Here is a 21,793-nt window from a genome sequence, read left to right on the forward strand (position 1 = left end):
TATTTGAGAGGCAATTTCAGAGAGGCAGAAGCAACCGGGGTCCGGGAGGGGCTTCCATCCACTGATTCACTCCCCAAATGGCCAGAATGGCTGGAGCTGGACTGATATGAAGGCAGGAGCCAGGAGCTTCTTCCAGGTCTCCCACATAGGTGCAGGGGCCCAAGGACTTGGGCCATCTTCAACTGCTTTCCCAGGCCATAGCAGAGAGCTGGATCATCAGAAGTGGAGCAGCCAGATCTTGAACTGGCACCCATATGGGATGCTGGCATTGTAGGCAGTGGTTTACCCACTATGCCACAGTGCTGGACCCATAGTATGTCTTGAAATGTGGAATTGTGATGCCTCCAGCTTTGTTTTTGTTGTATAATATTCCTTTAGCTGTTTGAGGCTTCTTGTGTTTCCATATGAATTTTAGAATCATTTCTTCAATATCTGAGAAGAATATCATGGTATTTTGATGGGGGTTGCATTGAATCTGTAAATTGCTTTTGGTGGTATGGACATTTTGATGATATTGACTCTTCAAATCCATGAACTTAGAAGATTTTTCCATTTTTTTGTGTCTTTTTCTATTTCTTTAACATTTTGTAATGTCCATCATAAAGATCTTTGATTTTCTTGGTTAGATTATATTCCAAGGTATTTGATTTGTCTTGCGTATATTGTGAATGGGATTCATCTTAGAAGTTCTTTTTCAGCCATGGCATTTTCTATGTATAAAAGGGCTATTGATTTTTTTGTCTTAATTTAAAAAAAAACTTTATTTAGCTATCTATTTATTTGAGAGGTAAAGATACAAATAGAGAGAGGGAAAAACAGAGAGAAAGGTCTTCCATCTGCTGGTTCACTGCCCAAATGGCTACAAGGGCCAGATCTATGCCAGTCTGAGTCCAGAGGCTAAGAGCTTCTTCCAGGTCTCCCATGCAGGTGCAGGAGTCCAGATACTTTGGCCATCTACTTCATTCCTAGGCAATAGCAGAGAGATGGATTAGAACAGGATCACTCAAGACATGAACCGGTACCCATATGGGATGCCAGCGCCACATGTGGAAGCTTAGCTTACTGTGTCACCTCATTGGCCCCATGTGTTATTTTTATATCATGCCACTTTACCAAGCTCTTTTATGAGTTCCAGTAGTTTCTTATTGGGAGTCTTTTAGTTCCCCTTTATATAGAATCATGTCTTCTGCAAATATGGATAGTTTGACTTCCTTCTTTCCAAGTTGTATTCGTTTGATTTCTTTTTCTTGCCTAATGGCTCTGGCTAAAATTCCCAGGAATGTATTGAATAGCAATTGTGAGTGTGGGCAACCTTGTGTGGTTCTGGATCTTAGTGGAAATGCTTCCAAGTTTTCTCCATTCAGTAGGATGCTGGTGTGGGTTTGTCATAAATGTCTTAATTATGTTGAGGAATGTTCCTTCTGTACTCAATACACTTAAGTTTTTCCTCATGAAAAGATGTTGCATTTTATCAAGCACTTTTTCTGCATCTGCTGAAATAAACATATGGGTATTGTTCTGTTCTTCAGTTTGTTAATGTGATGTATCACATTTATTGATTCACAAATGTTGAACTGACTTCCATGCATATCAGGCATAAATCCCACTTGACCTGGGTCAAATGTGTTGTTAGATTCAAATACCTGGTGTTTCCTTGAGTATTTTTTGTTATCATTGTTCATCAGGGATTTTGGTCTGTCATTCTCAATCTCTAATGTATCATTTTACAGTTTAGGAATTAAGGTGATGCTTTCTTCATAGAAGGAGTTTGGGAGGATTCCCTGTATTTCAATTTTATGAATAGATTGAGAAGAATTGGAATTGGTTCTTCATTAAATATCTGGTAGAATTCAGCAGTGAAACCACCTGGTCCTGGGCTTTTCTCTATTGGGAGGGTCTTTATTACTAATTTGTTCTCCATCTTGGTTGTTGGTCTGCTTAGGTTTTCTGTGTGTTCATGATTCACTTTTAGTAGATTGTGTATGTCTAAGAATCTATCCATTTCTTCTAGGTTTTCCGATTTGGTGAAATACAGCTCTTTGTAGAAAGTCCTGATGATTCTTTTTATTTCTTTTTTTTTTTAACTTTTATTTAATGACTATAAATTTCCAAAGTACACCTTATGGATTACAATGGCTTCCCCCCCCATAACGTCCCTCCTACCCGCAACCCTCCCCTTTCCTACTCCTTCTCCCCTTCCATTCACATCAAGATTCTTTTTATTTCTGAGGTCTCTGTTGTTACATTTCCTTTTGCATCTTTGGTTTTATTAATTTAATTTGGATCACCCCCCAACCCTTTTTTTTTTGTTTCTTCAAAAAACTAGCTCTTCATTTCACTGGTCTTTTGTAATTTTTGGTTTCATTTTTGTTTATTTCATCTTTAATTATTTATTTCCTCCTACTAGTTTTCAGTTTGGATTGTTGTTTTTCTAGGTCCTTGAGATATACTGATAACTCATTTATTTGGTGCCAAATTTCTTGATGTAGGCACCAATTACTATAAATTTCCCTCTTAACTTTTTTTGCTGTATCCCATGTGTTTTATGTGTTGTGTTGTCATCTTCATTTGTTTCCAGAAATGTTTCGATGTCTCTTTTGTTTTCTTCTAAAAGGAACATGTTGTTTAGTCTCCATGTGTTTGCATATATTCTAGAGATTCTTTGAGTTGTTGATTTCCAGCTTCATTCCATTGTTGTCTGAGAAGATGCATGGTATGATTTTAATTTTTTTGAATTTACAAAATTACTTTCTGAATGAGCATATGATCTATTCTAGAGAAAGTTCCATACACTGATGAGAAGAATGTGTATTTTGCAACTGTGGGATGAAAAGATCTGTAGATATCAGTTAGGTCCATTTGATCTGTAGTATCTATTATCTCTGTTGTTTCTTGTTGATTTTCATTCTATTTGATATGTCCATTATTGAAAGTGGTTTTTTTTTAAGTTTTTATTTTTATTTGAGAGAGAGAGTTACAGACAGTGAGGAGAGACAGAGAGAAAGGTCTTTCAAAGGCTGGTTCACTTCCCATATGGCCACAATGGCCAAAGCTGCGCCAATCCAAAGTCAGGAGCCAGGAGTTTCTTACGGGTCTCCCATGCTGTGCGGGAGCCCAAGTGTCTGGGCCATCTTCTGCTGCTTTCTCACATTGCTCTCCAATGCTAGCTCTCTCTCCCACTTTGGACTGCTGGGGTTGTGTGTTGTGTCCGTGCTCCTTGCTGCACGACTGTATCTTCCACACAAATCCATGCATCTCTCCTGCTCCCACAGAATCTCCACTGCAGGTTTTGCTTCAACTCTGCCCTGAGAATGCATTTTACCTACTTTATTTATATTGTTATTTTGATATTATTATTTTCCCCTTGCCTAGAGTGGTGCACCCTTTCCCTATTCTGAGGACTTATCCCTAAGTGTTTGTATATCATAATCTTTTCAGAAGCCTTTATTATTTTGCAGATGTCCATTTCAGATGCAAATGGACAATTTCGTTTGAAAGAGTTGTGAAAAAAGAAGCAATGTGTTTCAACACTTTCAATTTTAATATTAAGGAAACAATGCAACCAAAATGTGGCTTTTAAATTAAATGAAAAATAGAAAAAGGAATTTTCAAGTTGCAAAGCCAATACTTTTCTCTTATTTCCTTCTGGTTTTCAGAGTGAAAAGAGCCATATAAAATTTTCTTAAAAGTGTATCCTCCTTATGTTGTCTAGGGCCCTCTCCTATTATTTTGCTTGTAATAAAGTTTAATTTATATAAGGTCAAGTTTCATGTATTTCATATATACAGATTTAGGAGCATAGTGATACTTCCTACCCTACCCACCCTCCCACCCATGCTCCCACCCTCCTTCCTCCTTCCTTTCTTAGTCTTTTAATATTTATAATGACATACTTTCAGTTTGTTTTATAATCACAGGATTAACCCTCCACTAAGTAAAGAATTTAACAAATAGTAAGAAGCAAAAAGGGCCCTCTACTTTTAAAAATAACATTATCTGTGCTGGAGTTGTGGTGTATCTGATTGAGCCACTGCCTGGAACACTAGCATCCCATATAGGCTCCGAGTTGTGTCCTGGTGCTCCTTTTCCAATTCAGTGCCCTGCTAATAATGTGCCTGGGAAAGCAACAGTGGATGGCCCAAGTGCTTAAACCCCCTATATCCACATGGGAGACCTTGGAGAAGCTCCTGGCTTCTGGTTTCAGTCTGCCCCAGCCCTAGCCATTGGAGCCATTTAGGAAGAGAACCAGTGGATGGAAGATATCTCTTTCTGTCTCTTTCTCTCTGCCTTTACATAATGCCATCCTAATATTGGACAAAATAGACTTTAATACAAAAACTATTAAGAGAGACAAATAAGGGCACTGTGTAATGGTTAAGGAATCAAATCAACAGGAAAATGTGACTATAAAAAATGTATATGCACCCAATGCAAGGACGCCTGGCTATTTAAAAGAAATGTTAATGGACCTGAAGGTAGACATAGACTCCAATATAATTGTAATGCAGGCCTATAAAACCCCAGTTTCAGGGCCAGCGCTGTGGCTCAGTAGGTTAATCCTTTGCCTGCGGGGCCAGCATAACATATGGGTGTCAGTTCCAGTCTCAACTGTTCCTCTTCTGATCCAGCTCTCTGCTGTAGCCTGGGAAAGCAGGCTCCTCAGTGATATCTCCTCTATTAACTTCTTTCTGATCATGGTTCTCTTCCTTAACCAGGTAATTTTTACTTCTAGATCTAGCATGTAACTTCTGGTATGTCTTTTAACTCAAAATTTCTTAATGTATGTTTATGTTACCAGATTCTATCACCTGATATTAAGCTTCTTGAAGCTATGTGTTTAGCAATCTTCTTTACCTCTAAGACCTGGCTTAGTGCCTGGTATATAGCAATTACTCAGTTCATTTTCTTGAGTTTATGGGAAAAAAGTAGATAATTCTGAGTCTTATTATGAAAGTATTAGATATCCTCAAGTTGTTTTATATTTTGGAGTTTGTCTCATCTGGCTCCAGTGAAAAAATTTCCATTATATTTAGTCTGTTTGAATAACTTCAAAAATTACTACTGTCAAATAATTTCAAAAAAAAAAAAAAAGAAATTCCCAAATCACTGATTTTCTAGAACTAAAAAACAAATTGATAGGTTGTATATTAATTTTGGTTTTCCTACGAATGAGATTGTTTGAGACTATGGGGAGGGGCTACCCATATGTTTCCTCCTTGTTATTAGGGACTTGTAGATATATCTATTCAAGCCAGTTCAGCTTGAAAGAGTGATTATCATCAGTATCCTCAAATCTATTGGAATATAAGATAGGGGGAGAGGTATAAGAATCATTTTTCCTGCACATGTAATTGGTGAAGTTTCAGTAACCATCCACATTGGTTACTTAGAGATGTATTTTTGGAACTCCATGTTTTGTCAAGTGAACTGTATCCAACAGGTATTGTTAAAAGTTTCATCTTGGGGCTGGCACTGTGGCATAGTAGGTTAAGCCTCCACCTGAGGCACCCACATCCCATATGGGCACCAGTTCCAGTCTTGGCTGCTCCATTTCTGATCCAGCTCCTTGGTGATGGCCTGGGAAAGCAGTGGAAGATGGCCCAAGTGCTTGGGCTGCTGTACCCATGTGGGAGATCTGGAGGAAGCTCCTGGCTTCAGATTGGCCCAGCTCTGACCATTGTGGACATTTGGGGAGTAAATCAGCAGATGGAAGACCTTCCCCTCTGTCTCTACCTCTCTCTGTCTGTAAATCTGCCTCTCAAATAAATAAATAAATATTTAAAAAAAACTTCATCTTGACAACTTTAAATTGTTCTCTAATGAAATATTTTTGGAGTCTCTGAAGTGACTGTGTAATTTTTCAATATGAAATGGAGCAATCATAGGGGTCTCTTTAGCTGTTTTAAAAATTTAGGTTGCTAATATTTTATTCTTCTTGCTAGTAGATACTCAGTTTGCCTTGCTTTCAACTTTGTGTCTGCTGAACGTATTTCCGGTATTTTGTTATTTTGTTTTATTACATTGGAGTCCAACCTTCATTTTTGGGAAAAGAAAATAAGGGATAGGAGGTGTCTGTCTTTCTTTCGTTTGTTTGTTTCTTTTCTTTTCTTTTCCTTTTTTTTTTTAAAGATTCCCTCTGATTATTTAGCAGGAACATAAAGCAGTAATTATTTTCTTGTCAGTGGATATTTTTGGCATACTCTTTTTATGAATTTGGGAGTTCATACCAGAAGAATGTCCACTACGAAATGGATAATTAATCCAGACAGAATCTGGCAAAACTGAAAAATGAATGTCCCTGCAGGGAGCTCTTTGTGCCATTCTTTCTATTCCTGCAGAGAAATCAATGGAGTTTGCATTGGAAAGTATTGTTTCTCTTAGGGAGGTATCTCAGGGAACCTGCAAGGGGAGAATAAAAGTGAAAGGAAACATCCTGGCTACTGAGTAGTGAGTCCCTTGGTAGTTTAGATCAATCTGTTTAATGAAAGCCTCTCTGTTTTCACTTGTGTCACTTACACAGAATCCTAAACCTTTTCTATTCAAATATTAGAATTACAAGTGTGTACTCCCAACTGCCAAATAGTTTTTAAAAAAATATGGGGTAAGTTAAAAGTCTCTGTTGTACTTCTTTTGAAAATGTCATGATGTTAGAGCTTGTTATTTGTCACAACAAGGACAAATATTTTTGATTCACTAAGCTTGTTTGGGATTTTAGATATATCCCTTTACATTCTTTGCCATGAGCAGTACAAAAATTAACTAACTTTAATAGGAAATCATCAGAAGTACTGTCTTTTAGATTATTAGGAATTTAAAAAATGCAACTCAATATTTATTCCTTTTTTTCTCTACAACACTGCCATGACAATAAACTAATCATTAAAAGACTGTGAAATTGCTTAAATAAACCTGTGCTAGTCATTTTTTTATGCTTATTACCTTTAACCCCATATTATTAGGATAAGAAAGAATGTTATTTTTCTCATTGTTTCTGCTCCATTGACTGTGTCTCCTCAAACTCCTTTTTATCCTCTGTTATTGTGTTTTGGTAACAGAAGCATCCTGTTTTATGAATTGTGTGGGTTAAATTAGCTTAAGAGAGTTTCCCTGCATGATGATGACTTGAGTCCTTTAATTGTGAAGGCAGTTTCTTTTACCTTCATTATGAAAAGGGCAAATAAGGCAGTTTTCATAGCCTAAAGGTCTTTTTAATGCTTTCCCTCTGTTGGAGCGAAGAATCAGGACAAAAGAAGCAGGCTGTTCTCAGGAATTTCTAGAAATAGCTTTTGAAAGTAAAATTAGAAGATAGCTATCTGTTCCTCTGGAACAAAGTCATTTTTACAGCATAAGAATTAGAAGCAAAGGCTCTGATTCTTCGGGGATTCATTATTTTTTCCATTGGTCCTAACAGCAATAACCATCTTTTTCAAGGAATAAAGCACGTTTGCATACAATTGTCTTGGTATGGCCTTTCCTGTTAACCTTGTGCTATACATAGAGCAGGTGTTACCAGTATTATTTCTATTTTGCAGCTGGGGAAACAGATTGAGGGAGATTAATGACTTTGCCATAGTCACACAGCTACCAAATGGAAGAGCCTGGGGTTTCTGACTTCTCTCATGTGCTCTTCCCGGTACATCACACTGGATCAGGTCTTCGTCATCCATACTATTTTGTGCTGCTAAAATTCTGTGGAAAAGTAGCTTGGGAAAAGTACCATTCTCTCCTTGCAACAAAAATTTATAATGTAAGCACTGAAAATGAGATGAATTTTCTCCAAAATCTCATACTGAGCAAGGCATTCTGAGTCATTGTACATAAATATTAACATAGGTGCATAGTATCTAGGTATTGTTCCTTATGATTCATTCATTCATTCTTTTGCCCTTCCCAGTTTCCACCACTTTTTTTTCCTACTTTATTTGAAAAGGTAGAGTTACAGAGAGAGAAAGAGAGAGAGAGGGAGAGAGAGATTTTCCATCTGCTGGTTCACTCCCCTGAGCTGGGTCCATTCAAATTCAGGAGCCAGGAGCTTCTTCCAGGTATTCCACATGGGTGCAGGGACCCAAGCACTTGAGACATTTTCTGCTACTTTCCCAAACACATTAGCAGGGAGCTGGATCAGAACTGCAGCAGCTGGGTCTTGAACCAGTGCCCATATGGGATGCCAGCATGGCAGGCAGCGGTTTAACCTGCTACACCATAATGCTTGCCCCTCCATGCCTTTTTTTTTTTTTTTTTTGACAGGCAGAGTTAGACAGTGAGAGAGACAGAGAGAACGGTCTTCCTTTTTCCATTGGATCACCCCTCCAATGGCTGCCAATAGCCAGAGCACTGTGCCAACCCGAAGCCAGGAGCCAGGTGCTTCTCCTGGTCTCCCATGTGGGTGCAGGGCCCAAGGATTTGGGCCATCCTCCACTGCACTCCTGGGCCACAGCAGAGAGCTGGACTGGAAGAAGAGCAACCGGGACAGAACCGACACCCCAACCAGGACTAGAACCTGGGGTGCTGGCGCCACAGGCAGAGGATTAGCCAAGTGAGCCGTGGTGCCGGCCAGTTCATGTTGCTTTTAAGAACTTACTGTTTGGTTTTTTGGTGTTTGTTAATTTTGAAAGTCTTTTTTTATTCTTTTTTTTTTGAAAAGTCTTTTGTTTTTCTAAACTGCTCTTTGATGGTCAATCAGTATTTTCTCTCTTTTAGCTTTGAAGCTGATATCCATCTTTAGTGCTTAGTAGTCATATTTATAATGAATTAAAGGCAAACTGGTTTTTAATTGTCTTCCTTAGGACTTAATTTGGGAAATTAATGTCTTTTATTGATTCTATAAATTCTCAGAACTTCTTTTATGTTTTTCTTCTATTCCCTTTTAAACCTTTTGATATAATTTTAAACTCACAGAAGAGTTTCAAAAAGAATACAGAAAGGTATATACAACAATGAAATATTATTTGGCAATGAAAAAGTAAGTGCTGGGGTGGATGTTTGGTGCAGCAGTTAAGATGCTGATTGGGAAGCCAGATTGCCAGCTCATTGCCTGAACTTCTGATTCAGCTTCCTGTTAACTTCCCAGGCAAAGCAGTGGGTGATGGTTTGAGAACTTTGGTTCCTGTCACATACCTGGGACACCAGAATTGAGTTCCGGACTCTTGGCTTCTACGTGACCAAGCCCCACTGTTGTTGGCATTTGAGGACTGAATCAGCAGCTGGATTCTTTCTGTCTTCCTGATTTTCAAATAGATGAAGCTTTAAAAGTATATACTGTTAACTGCTATAGCATGGATGAACATTGAAAACAATATGCTAAGTGAAAGAAACCAGTTACAAAAAGTCACTTATTGTTTAATTCCATTTACAGGAAATGTCCAGAATGGGTAAGTTTATAGAGACAAAAAGTAGTTTTTTGGTTGCCTAGGAAGGAGAGAATGGGAGAAAACGAGGAGTGATAAATGATTATGGGATTTCTTTTTCTAAAATTTATTGTGATCGTTTTGTAATTTATTTGTATACTAAAAACTATTCAACCGTACTCTACATGAGGAATTACATGGTATATAAATTATGTCTCAAAAATTATTATTAAAACAAAAGAAAAGAAACACAGAATGTTCTTGTATATATTTAACTCTGCTTACCCTAATGTTGATGTCTTTTTTTTTTAATAACTATAGTGGTTATCAAACTCAGGAAATTAACATTAGTGTAATGCTTTTATTTATTTTATTTATTTTGAGATTAATTTTTAATTTTAATTTTAATTTATTTTTATTTTCTCCCCAAAAAAACCTTTCACTTAAGGAATATAGACTTCATGCATTTTATAAGTACAGCTTTAGGAATATAGTAATTCTTCCCACCATATTGGCTCTCCCACCCCTCCATCTCCTCCCTCTCCCATTCCCAGTCCCATTCTCCACTAAGATCCATTTTCTGTTAACTTTATATACAGAAGACCAACTATATACTAAGTAAAGAGTTCAACAATTAGTGTAATGCTTTAAACTAAACTGCAAACTTTTTTTCAGATTTAACTAATTTTCTTACTTATGTTCCAGGATCCAATCCAGGTTCCATATTGCATTTATTTTTCAAATTTCCAAAAGTCTTCCAATTTGTATTATTTACTAAATATCCTTGGTTTTCATGATCTTGATGCTCTTGAAGAGTTCTCATCAGTTATTTTGTAAAATATCCTTCAGTTTGGATATATGCAATGTTTTGTCATAATTAGATTGAGATTACAAATTTTCGGCAAGAATATTTCTGAAATAATATGCCTTTTACATTGTATTCAAATCAGGCATACATGATGTTTATATGCATCATTGCTGTTGATAACACTGATTGGTAGATTGCTTAAGATAATATGTATTGTTTTTCTCTACTGCAAAGTTATTGGTTTTTCTTTTGCATTAATAAATGTCTTGGGGGAAATACTTTGAGACTATGCAGTTGTCCTGTTTGTCCTCAAACTTTTGCCTAATTTTACCATCCACCAGTAGATCTTACCTATCATAGTTATTCTTGCATTTACCTAATTTACCAATTTTCTCTTGCTTCTACATTTATTAATTACAATAAAAGAAATTGTTGCTTCTCCCTTATTTATTTATCTTAATTAGGTCTCATGTGTATTTATTTTATGCTACAGATTGTAATCTAATTACTGTTGTTATTTTTGTTGTTCAAATTATTTAAACTTTGGCCATTGGGAGCTCTTTTAGACTGGTTGTTATGCTCTTTCAACAAGCCCACATCCTGTTTTGAATACTTATGTTTTGGCTCAGTAAGTTACTCCAGCTTTAAATTTTCTCTGTCTTATCTCTGGAATCAACCACTTCTTTGAGAGACATTCTAAAATTAACATCCTTTTGAAACTTTTGGTAAACATAAGAAAAATGACCTCAATCAATGCTACATGACTGAACTTTTTATATATATATATATTATATAACTTATCTTTCTGGGCTACACTTACAGTAACTTACTGTCAATTAGATTAATAATTTCCATCTAAACCTATATCTATACATCTATATCCATATCTATATCATCTATATCCCAGAGCCAGGAACTCCATCCAGGTCCTGCATGTGGATGACAGCCACATAAGCCCATTATTTCCCAGCATCTACACTGGCAGAAAACTGGAACTGGATGCTGGAATCAGGTCATAAACCCAGGCACTCCCATATGGAACACAGGCTTCCCAATCACTAGGCTAAATGATTACCTCAGTAATTTTTATTTCTGGAGATTTCATTTGGTTCTTTTTCAGGGTTTCCTCTTCTTTTCCATCATGATATATTCTGCCACTGAGTAAGAAATAACTTATTTTTGCTGACTTTTACTCATGTCAACTATATACTTTTACTCATGTCAACTATATAATTTATGGTTTGCAGTTTTTTAAAAATAATTTTTGGAAGAGTTTATTTTCTTTGTGAATTATTTGGGGTATGTGTTAAGGTAGTATCCTTCCAGAATAGCCCAGGTGCCCCAAGCTCACTACTACCATTTTTAAGGTAAATTTCTCAGTTCTGTGTTTTTGAGTCCAACCATTTAGCTAAGGGTATAGCTTTTCAAGTGTGCTGTTTTTTTTTTTTTAAGATTTTATTTATTTATTTGAGAGGTAGAGTTAACAGACAGTGAGAGGGAGAGACAGAGAGAAAGGTCTTCCTTCCGTTGGTTCACTCCTCAAATGGCCGCAACGGCTGGAGCTGCACCGATCTGAAGCCAGGAGCCAGGTGCTTCCTCTCAGTCTCCCATATGGGTGCAGGTGCCCAAGCACTTGGGAAGTGTGCTGGTTTTTAATGTAGGTTAGGGCTATGTTCTAACTCCCAGCCTTATATAGGCTGCTGTCCATATGTATCTCCTATTTCTGTGTGGGCAGGAAAGGAGCTATTAAGTCACAGAAACCGACAGCTTCCTCAATGGAAGTATTTCCCTTTTGTTTTTGGCACCCAAAAATACCGACAATGCCTTCTTTTTTTCTTTTGAGTTCAAGTGTATATGTAGAATTTTCTACTTTTTATATCATTTCAAGTGTGATCTATCATATTGGTAGAACCAGAGTCGATCTGTTGTTTGAAAGCATGTTAGTCAACAGGTAATAAACAGTGGGGGTAGAACAAATCAGTAAAAGTGAGACTAGAATATTACAGCTGAGTCCACAGGTCAAAAGGCCACTGGGTCAGATCTATAAGTTCAAGGAGGCTGACATAGGGGTTGGTAATGGGTATAATCTAAAGTGCCTTAAGGCCAGATCTCTAAGATCTAGTCAAGAATAGCCCAGGGTTGTAGAGGTCAGAGTCAGAGCATCCTTTTTTTTAATTAAAGATTTTCCTGCTCCTATAGACAAACTTGGGTTTACAAATATTCCCTGCATGCCTTACGGCTAGGATTCTGGGCTATTTTCTCACAATTCAAACGCAGAATATCATTTCGGGAGTCAGTTTTCAAATTTTTTAGGACGAAGTCCTAAAAAGTTTATTTTTCATTTTACTAAACCCTTGAAAATATTTGGAGGATGTAGCCTCACTCCCCACTCATGGAAAGGGCAGCGGTCCTTTTGTATTTCTGTAATTGGTAGCCACAGATTGTTTTTGTCAATCCATAAAGTGTGGCGGTGGGAAGCATACTACCTCATACTACCTCATGATAACTCATGGAGTAGTGATTTATAGAAATATTTGAATGACAGTGCTATTCTACACTAATCTCACATCTGAGTTGTAGTCTTTTTTTCTTGCCTGCTGGTATTTCTCACTGCCATCTTTCCATCAATTCAAATGAAGCATATTTTAAACTGAACTCATGTATCCGCCTGCAAAGGTGCTCCTCCTTCCAGTTTGCTTTCTTTTTATATGTTCCCATTGGTTCCTATTGTTCCCTCCCTCACCCTCTTACCCCTCCCCACCCCAGCCTCACCCAGGCTGAAGGCTCTTCTCACTTTCCCAACATTTCCCAGGTTCTTTTAGGCTTCTAGTCTTTGTTTCATCCCTCAGTGTTTCCCTTTCATCAGAACTTGATAAATACTGGTAATCTGTTACATACTTATTACAGTGCTTGCAGATTGGGGAATGAGAATAGTAAGACATGGTCATTGTCTTTTAGCAGAAGAGACACTTTTCATACATTAAAATAGTGAACAATACCAGACAGCATATAATCAAATGCTAAATTGGGTGGCACAGAGTTCTAAGTATTAGAAGGTGGAGGAAAGATAGGGATAAAATGAGAACTTGAATTTTAAGAGAAACTTTAATTTAGGAAGTGGGATTTAAGTGAGATTTTAGGGGCCAGTGCTGTGGCATAGAGAGTAAACTGCTGTCTGCAGTGCCAGCATCCCATATGGGCACTGATTTGAGACGTGGATGCGCCACTTCTGATCCAGCTCTCTGCTCTGGCCTCAGAAAGCAGCCGAAGATGGCCCAAGTCCTTGCGCCCCTGTACCCACATGGGAAACCCAGAGGAAGCTCCTGGCTCCCGGCTCCTGGCTTCAGACTGGCCCAGCTTTAGTCATTGAAGCCATTTAGGGAGTGAACTTTCTCTCTTTCTCTCTCTCTCTCTCTCTGCTTCTCCCTTTCTCTGTAACTCTGCCTTTCACATAAAAATAAATAAGTTTTTTTAAAATTAAATAAAACCTAGGTTTTAAACCATCATAGATTAGAATTGGATAGACATTTAAAGTGAGGAGAAAACATGAACAATTAGTGAGTTTGTTGAGTGTAACATTTTGGATACCTTTGGAGATGTTTATGTGTTGGTGATTGCTTTCCTTTGCTCTCAGGTCACCAACTGAATCTTTTTTTTTTTACAGGCAGAGTTAGACAGTGAGAGAGAGAGAGAGACAGAGAGAAAGGTCTTCCTTTTCTGTTGGTTCACCCCCCGAATAGATCTTTAATAGTAGTTTTTAAAATTTAGTGTGTTCCTCAACTCAGAATCCTTTCAGAGGTTTCTTTTCTTTTTGATTTTGATCTGAACAGCCTTGGTATTACAGGTACTCCGTGATCCACCAGTCTTTTCCCCACCATGCTTTTTGTGCCCGCAATATGCTGTTTTGTGTTTGACTTGTGTTTTCCTTTTGCTTGTGGTATGTCTGCATGATTTCTGTCCATTCCTACTTCAAGTGCCCTCTCAAGACTCATGTGAATTTCTTAATGCCCATCTGATGATTTCTTTCTTCTGTGGTTTCTCTTGAAACTATTTTCATTTCACAATAGTGCAGAATCAAATCATGCACCTTGTCTTACAATAATTTAGAATCCCATATATTTCTCTTATCAATAATTGATAAGCTTTTGGTAAGCTTAGATTATGTTTCATATTTTATTGTTCTTTTTAGTACTATGTGTTACTCTGGTCATGGACTTGGGGTAGCCTTTAAGGAATTGATTTGTTTTTTGTTTCAGATATTGATAATTTATAATTTATAATATTGAATTTACATCATCATGTAAATGTGCCTATTATTATGGCTGACCTGTAGTAATGCCCTTGGTAAATGTTAGTTGAATCCAGATCTGTGTAGTGGATTCCAAATACCAAATACCATGTATTCTTCTGCAGTTTCATAGAAGGTAGAAATAAAAGCAAAGTCCTAAGCCAAGTTTTCTGAGATATGATTTTTCTACTGGCTTTTCTTAAGTGTCTCCTTAATATGTGCCTTTTAAGTATATATTATTCATTTATCTTTGACATCTTTTACTACCACTTGTAGGTTTTTTAAAAAATTTGTAGATAGAGATAAATTGTATGTGTTAATTGCTGCTTATAGAAGAGATGAGTATTTCATGAAGATTAATCCTTGCTAAATTCTATCTAATTGATCCATGCTGGCAATTTATCAGCCTGTTTTAAAATTTTAATAAAATATCTTATCAGTGAAAAAATAATCTGCTGTGGCTGGAATTGAATTAAAGAAGACATTTGAAGCAGATATTTAAATGAACCAAGAGCAGTTAGTTTGAGAAAATTGGGTCAAGTTAAAAATGATATAACATTTCTGTTGATGTTTATATAACTGCCTCTTCAAAAATATGAAATAAGTTTTAAAACATCTTAAATTATTTTTTAAATAATAGTTCTTTTCCTAATTCCTTTAAAAGCTTGTAAAGTGGTTGATTTGAGAATGCATGATTTATGAATAATAATGCCCTAATTTTCTTAGTAGGTGTAGCTTTAGTGGGATTGAAAAGCAACAAGAACTATTGATACTCAATTTAAGAGATACACTAACAGTATTCTGATCTTTTTTTCAAGGAATGTGTCTTTAACACATATAGCTATTGTAATGTTAATCTCGCATGTGAATACATGTGTGTGTGTGTGTGTGTGTGTGTGTGAGAGAGAGAGAGAGAGAGAGAGAGAGAGAGAGAGAGATTGAGATCGATTGGTTTTTGTGTTAACGCCAACAATATGGTAAAAGAGCAATTGATATTGGCTTAAGTAAATTCTTTTGAGGGATAGTACCTTGTGAAATCTTTGAATATTCTTACTGATTTCTTGTTTTATCTCATTATAAAAGGTAGTACTCTTAACTCACGGCCTTATATGAGTGGTGGTTTTGTTGGGTATTAACTTTTTCTTTTTTAATTTGCATGCATTTCATAAATACAACTTTGATTCACAGGTTGTTTGCATCCGCTCTACCTGGAATGCTCTGTCCCCAAAGCTGAGTTGTGATACAAGACCTCTCATTTTGAAGACCCTAAGTGAACTGTTTTCTCTGGTTCCTTCCTTAACAGTCAATACAGCTGAATATGAGGTATGGAGTTGGAGCTCAGCAAATTGCCTGTTTCTCTATTGGAAATATGTACGTTACTACCCTTTGAAGTAACTTCCTAACCTTTGGTTTCACAAAAATCCTTCAACTTTTTTTGTTCTGATACCATGTTCGTATCTTTGTGGATCCTTAGAAATACTAGGATATCTACCCCTCTTAATTCTGTGTCTCTTAGAATTACTTACATAAGGCCTACTGTGTGTTTACTATTAGAGTTTGGTGAAGATTTCACAAAGTCAGTATATTAAAAATAGTGTTTCTAAACCAATAGAGTGTGTAAGACTTCCATTTTGAAATCTTCTCCCCCCCCCCCCACAGGCAGAGTTAGACAGTGAAAGAGAGAGACAGAGAGAAAGGTCTTTCTTTTCTGTTGGTTCACCCCCCAAATGGCCGCTACGGCCGGCGCGCTGCAGCCTGCGCACCGTGCTGATCCGAAGCCAGGAGCCAGGTGCTTCTCCTGGTCTCCCATGCAGGTGCTGGGCCCAAGGACTTGGGCCATCCTCCACTGCACTCTCGGGCCACAGCAGAGAGCTGGCCTGGAAGAGGGGCAACTGGGACAGAATCCAGCGCCCCAACCGGGACTAGAACCCCGTGTGCCGGTGCAACACGTGGAGGATTAGCCTAGTGAGCTGCGGCGCCGGCCTCTTTATGTTCTTGAAAATAAGCTACAATGACTTTAATGAAGACAAGACAAATTTCTCCGATTGTATGAATTTCACTGGTTGTTTTTGTGGTGGCTGACACTTAGTGGAAGATTCTGTGCATAAGGTTCATGCATTACTGCTTGATGCTTTCCTCATTGCCTCTTTGAATGAAATGAGTTAGAGGAGAAGACTTTTATGTCTCTACTTTTGTAGGCCAGGCCATAATCTCTTCCATATTCATCTTTTGTTCCATTTCCTTCAAAGAGCAGCAGCTGATTTTTACTCGCTATTTTGGTGAACTTTTAGTTTGATTTAACAAGAGACCTTGAATAGCTAAAGCAATCTTGTACAACAAAAACAAAGCCGGATTTAATACTTCATAGACTTTGTAAACTACCATTCCTTAAAATTCTATTAATAGTCCCTTACATGTTTTAGATCAAGTAATTGAACAGGATTAGGATAATATTTCTAATCACTCTAAAGGCTGCAAAATAAATAAAATCAAATTTGTCCTTATTGAGTGCCTGGCGCATTATGTATATTCAGTAAGTAGTTGTTGAATGAATGACTAAACAGTACAGGGTATTTTGATTTAATTCTCACATGTGGGCTTTTGTTTTAAAGTATTGAAGGATCAATTTGTCAGACCTAAGATATATAGTTCCCTATCAGTCTTTTTTATGGATGTGATTCATAGATACTTGCTCTTACATAGTCACAGAGTCTGCAGGGTTACTGATAAGGAGCTAAGCTAAGACTAAAATCCAGTGTAAGGGTATTTTCTGAATGTGTTTTCTGTCTTCAAGTGATGAACTCATATATACCATTGTATTTCATGTGCTTTTGGTTATTTGGATCCTATTACAGGTCAGTGTATGAAGTAGATTCTGTGTGTTTGTTTCTTATGCTTGCTTAGCAAATTGTCTTCTGGGTTATTTTTTTTCTTTTAGATTTCACATCTTTTTCACTGCTATCTTATTTTTTATTTATATTCATATTATATAATATTAGGGTTCCTCTGTTGTTCAGACAAAATATTTGGGGGTCATTCTGTCCGTATTTTCTCTCCCAGTCACTTTGCTGGTGAGTCGGGGAATCCAGAGACTACCATGCCTTTGGAAGCAGGAATGCAGAAATACAGAGGGAAAGATTTTTTTTCCTTCCCCTTTATCCTTACCTCTCTCCATTCCATGTCTATTTAGATAATTTGTTTTGTTTTAACTGCTTAGAATTAATTTGGATGTGAGCCACTAGAATTGAATTTAGTTTTTCCAAGACATTTTTTTTTGGTCATTTCTTTCCCTACTCACCTTTATGTTTTCTTTTTGCCTAAAATAAATGAAGTCCAATGTCTTTATACTGTCAATAAGGCCTTCCTAAATCCAGCTTTTACTCCATTGCTCTGTATCCTGTACTCCAGAAAAACTGAACCATTAATAATTTTCCTATTTGTCTCCAAACATTTCTGTTTCTTTTCCTGTGCTTGTGTTGTTTCCTCTGTCTAGAATTACCTTTTTGTGAACATATATATATATATATATATATAATTTTAAAATTTGTTTTAGGAATCATGATTATTTTTAACTAATGCAGTTCTTTTAGTTTTTGTCTGTAAGCAGCAGTTTGTTGTTCCCAAAATTCTTTAATTTATTTTTTTTAAAGATTTATTTTATTTATTTGAAAGACAGTGTTACAGAGAGAGGTAGAGATAGTGAAAGAGGTCTTCCATCCGCTGGTTCACTCCCTAGATGGCCGCAGTGGCTGGAGCTGAACCGCTGCACCATGGCACCGGCCCCACTCTTTAATCTGTTTAAGCACATTTATTTCTATAGTGTAAAACATATATATGTACATACCATTTTCTCAATTAAATTCCAAATTTATTGAAAATGGAATCATTGATTCAACTGCAGTGGTTTTTTTTTTCAATTGCTTAGCACAGTGCTTGGTACATTTATTAATTGACTCAATATATTTATTAAAGCTCTACTGGGGCTTATAGATACTAATAAATAATAATAATTACTATTATTGAGTACCTAGTAACTCTCTAGCACTCTTGTAATTATTATATACCAATTAGTTGTAGTATCTGATATGAAAGTACTATTTTATATTTCATAGCTAATGAAACAGATTTTAAGAGGCCTATCCATTTATTAATCAAATATTTATTGAGATCTGTTATGTACAAGGTAAATAATCTGATTATAATTACTAAGAAAAAGCTGATACCTGAACTCATAGCCTATATTTTTCCATTATACCATGGTATCAGTTCCTACCTCCCAGATGTTCAAAGTTGGGCAAAGGAGAAAACATGAGAAATGATATTATAACAACATTTGATGAGTACACTTATTCAGAGAACAATGAATCTGTGGTAGAAAAATAGCATTTTTAGGAGAAATCCAAGGAAACCTTATTATAGTTGGTGCTATTAGACTTGGGTCTTAAAGAATTCATTTAATGCTGCTTCCCATTGAAATTTTGTGGATGGTATATGCAAAGGGGAAGGGATATAGGAGAATATTTGACTTATAGTGGCAAGCCATTATATGTGACTGAAATGAAGAAGATACTAAGTGTTGGAAAAGAAGTTGCTTTTATTCTCATTCCATTATTTATTCAATATTTGTCATCATTGGGGAACTATCCTGGGCTCCATCAGCTCTGTCTTTGAAATGACAGACACAGTCACTGCCCCAAGGAGTATACAACTTAGTAGGGAGTTAATCATACCAGATGCTAAAGTGTGCCATGTGCCATATGGTCAGTTGGACAAAGGAACACTTTTCTAGGTAGGGGATCAGGAACAGTGACATAAGAAAATGATATTTGTATTAGGACTTGAGGGGTCAGTATGAAATGGTCAGATTTCTAAATTTAATAATCTTGAAATCTCAGTATGTTTTATATATCTTGTGTTCAGTTGATATGCCTGTTTCTGAGCATTTTCAATTTATAAATGGTGGATAAACACAAATTAAGCCAGTTACTATTGGTGAAGTTTAAAAAGTGATTTAATTCTATTATTTGCTAATTATGATTGTTTATTCTCAATTTTAACTTTGTCTTAAAATTTTATTCTGGTGTTTACTGATTTTTCAGAATTTTAAAGTTCAAGTCCTCAGCTTCCTCTGGACCCAGACTCAAAATAAGGTATTGTCACAAGGGTTAGCAACAACTCAAAGCAAAAGCTGGGAAAAGAAGATTCTTTTTTTTTTTTTTAAATAAGACTTTTAAAAAAATATTTATTTATTTATTTGAAAGAGTTACACAGGGAGAGGAGAGCAGAGAGAGAGAGAGAAGTCTTCCATCCTTTGGTTCACTCCCCAATTGGCCGCAACGGCCAGAGCTGTGCTGATCCAAAGCCAGGAGCCAGCAGCTTCTTCCAGGTCTCCCACACGGGTGCAGGGGCCCAAGGACTTGGGCCATCTTCTACTGCTTTCTCAGGCCATAGCAGAGAGCTGGATTGGAAGAGGAGCAGCCGGATCTTGAACCTGCGTCCATATGGGATGTGGCACTTCAGGCCAGGGCGTTAACCTGCTGTGCCACAGCACCGGCTCCTAAATAAGACTCTTTAGAATAAAAGATATAACTCCCTTGAAATGATGGCTTAAGATTTTTTAAAAAAGATATTACTATTGATAAGCTTGGGTTTTAAAAATTATTCCTGATTTCTTCCCATTTATGCATTCTCACCATAAAGTAGACTTAATATTTTTCAATCTGCGAGGTGTAAAGAAGGACTGTTGACATTAACTCATGTTTTTACGTGGCCCTTCATCTTTTCCTGCTTTACTCCTCCCCTACCAAGAAGTATGACAAACACACAAAAAATCCAGTGCATTGTTTCAGTGGTTTTTTTCAATCAGGGATTAGAGAGAAGAAGGTGTGAGTGGTGTTATGACTGACTCCTGGGTGAAGGAACTTCACTTAAAAAGGCCAATTTGCATGTGAGTAGGTGGTGGAGAATCAGAAAGGAAACCTTGGTTTGTCAGTCTCCACACCCTCATAGTGCTACCATTAATCCATACTCCTTCATGGGGACCTGAACAATTATGAGTTACTTTATGTTTAGGAAAAAATTTAATGTTTCCTATCCCTTTGCCTTTCATATTATTTCCCTTTGTATTTTTAGTTGGTACAAATTCTTAGGAAAAATATATGGTGCCAATAATTTTTCCCAATGGTTCTAACTCCACTCCTCAGGCTCTTTCACTCTTATATCAGTATTTTCTTTTGAAATGAGGATAAAGTTCCTTGAATTCTCTTCTGAAATTCCTAGATAATGCAGTTTTGCCCTAAAAGTGGCTTGAAAACTGTTTCCAAAGCACTGACTGTAAATGTTGGGATAGGTAAGGGAAGGATTTCTTCTTCCAGATTTGGTGTTTCACATATGTTATTTTTTTTTTACTTGTTTTCATTTCTTTTACCCTATCTAGGACCCAGTTGTAGCAAATGCTGCATATAAATCTCTGTCCCACTTTAGTGCAGGGGAACACACCATTCTTCATCTGCCTGAACAGGTAAGCATATCTGCTTTTTCACTGGTGTCTCCTTACTTTGATGGTTTTCATGACTTATTTTTTTTCTTCCTCCTAAGAGATCTTTGCCTGATGACTGTATATCATTATATAACTCTAGATATGTTGTTCACACAAAATAAGTATTTGCGTTCATAATTTGTTTACTCTTTAAAAGATAATAAACATCATAGGATTCACAGGTAGTGAATTTAAATCACTTGGAAAAGGTGGAGGACACCTATAATGCTAATGAAGTTTTCATAAGATGATTGGGTATATGGTTTGGTCCAGAAGATCCACACTTAGAGGAACCACTTTGCAGTCAAGTTGGCGCACTGTTTCAGACCTTCATAGACTAAGGTTTAATACCACTTGTGCAGCTAAAAATATTTATTTGTGATGAATGCCACATGAATATACTCTATTAGTATAGTGTGAAATGATATATAGATTAGCTCCAGAGTACTGGACAAGGAAAGTATCACGATCTTTGAAAGGCAGCACATAGGATAGTATTACCTTAGTTTTCAGACTAAACTAAGAAACATTTAGTGGCCGGTGCCGCGGCTCAATAGGCTAATCCTCCGCCTGCGGCGCCGGCACCCTGGGTTCTAGTCCCAATCGGGGCGCCAGATTCTGTCCCGGTTGCTCCTCTTCCAGTCCAGCTTTCTGCTGTGGCCCACGAGTGCAGTGGAGGATGGCCCAAGTCCTTGGGCCTTGCATCCACATGGGAGACCAGGAGAAGCACCTGGCTCCTGGGTTTGGATCAGCACAGTGCACCGACTGCAGTGGCCATCGGGGGGTGATCCAATGGAAAAAGGAAGACCTTT

General features: G+C 37.1%; 1 protein-coding gene across 4 annotated transcripts in view; it reads left to right on the top strand.

Annotated features, from left to right (window-relative positions):
- Positions 1–21,793, top strand: part of FOCAD (focadhesin) — a 381,374-nt gene that overhangs the window by 240,440 nt on the left and 119,141 nt on the right. For all 4 annotated transcript variants that reach the window (XM_002708074.6, XM_017340978.4, XM_017340982.4 and 1 more), the window contains 3 exons: positions 15,632–15,766; positions 19,543–19,593; positions 20,880–20,963. In XM_002708074.6, the coding sequence (XP_002708120.1) occupies positions 15,632–15,766; positions 19,543–19,593; positions 20,880–20,963 (270 nt within the window). The remainder of the gene's footprint in view (positions 1–15,631; positions 15,767–19,542; positions 19,594–20,879; positions 20,964–21,793) is intronic.

Source organism: Oryctolagus cuniculus, chromosome 1, assembly GCF_051225735.1.
Source record: "Oryctolagus cuniculus isolate XC-2025 breed Fujian yellow rabbit chromosome 1, ASM5122573v1, whole genome shotgun sequence".
Taxonomy (NCBI): domain Eukaryota; kingdom Metazoa; phylum Chordata; class Mammalia; order Lagomorpha; family Leporidae; genus Oryctolagus; species Oryctolagus cuniculus.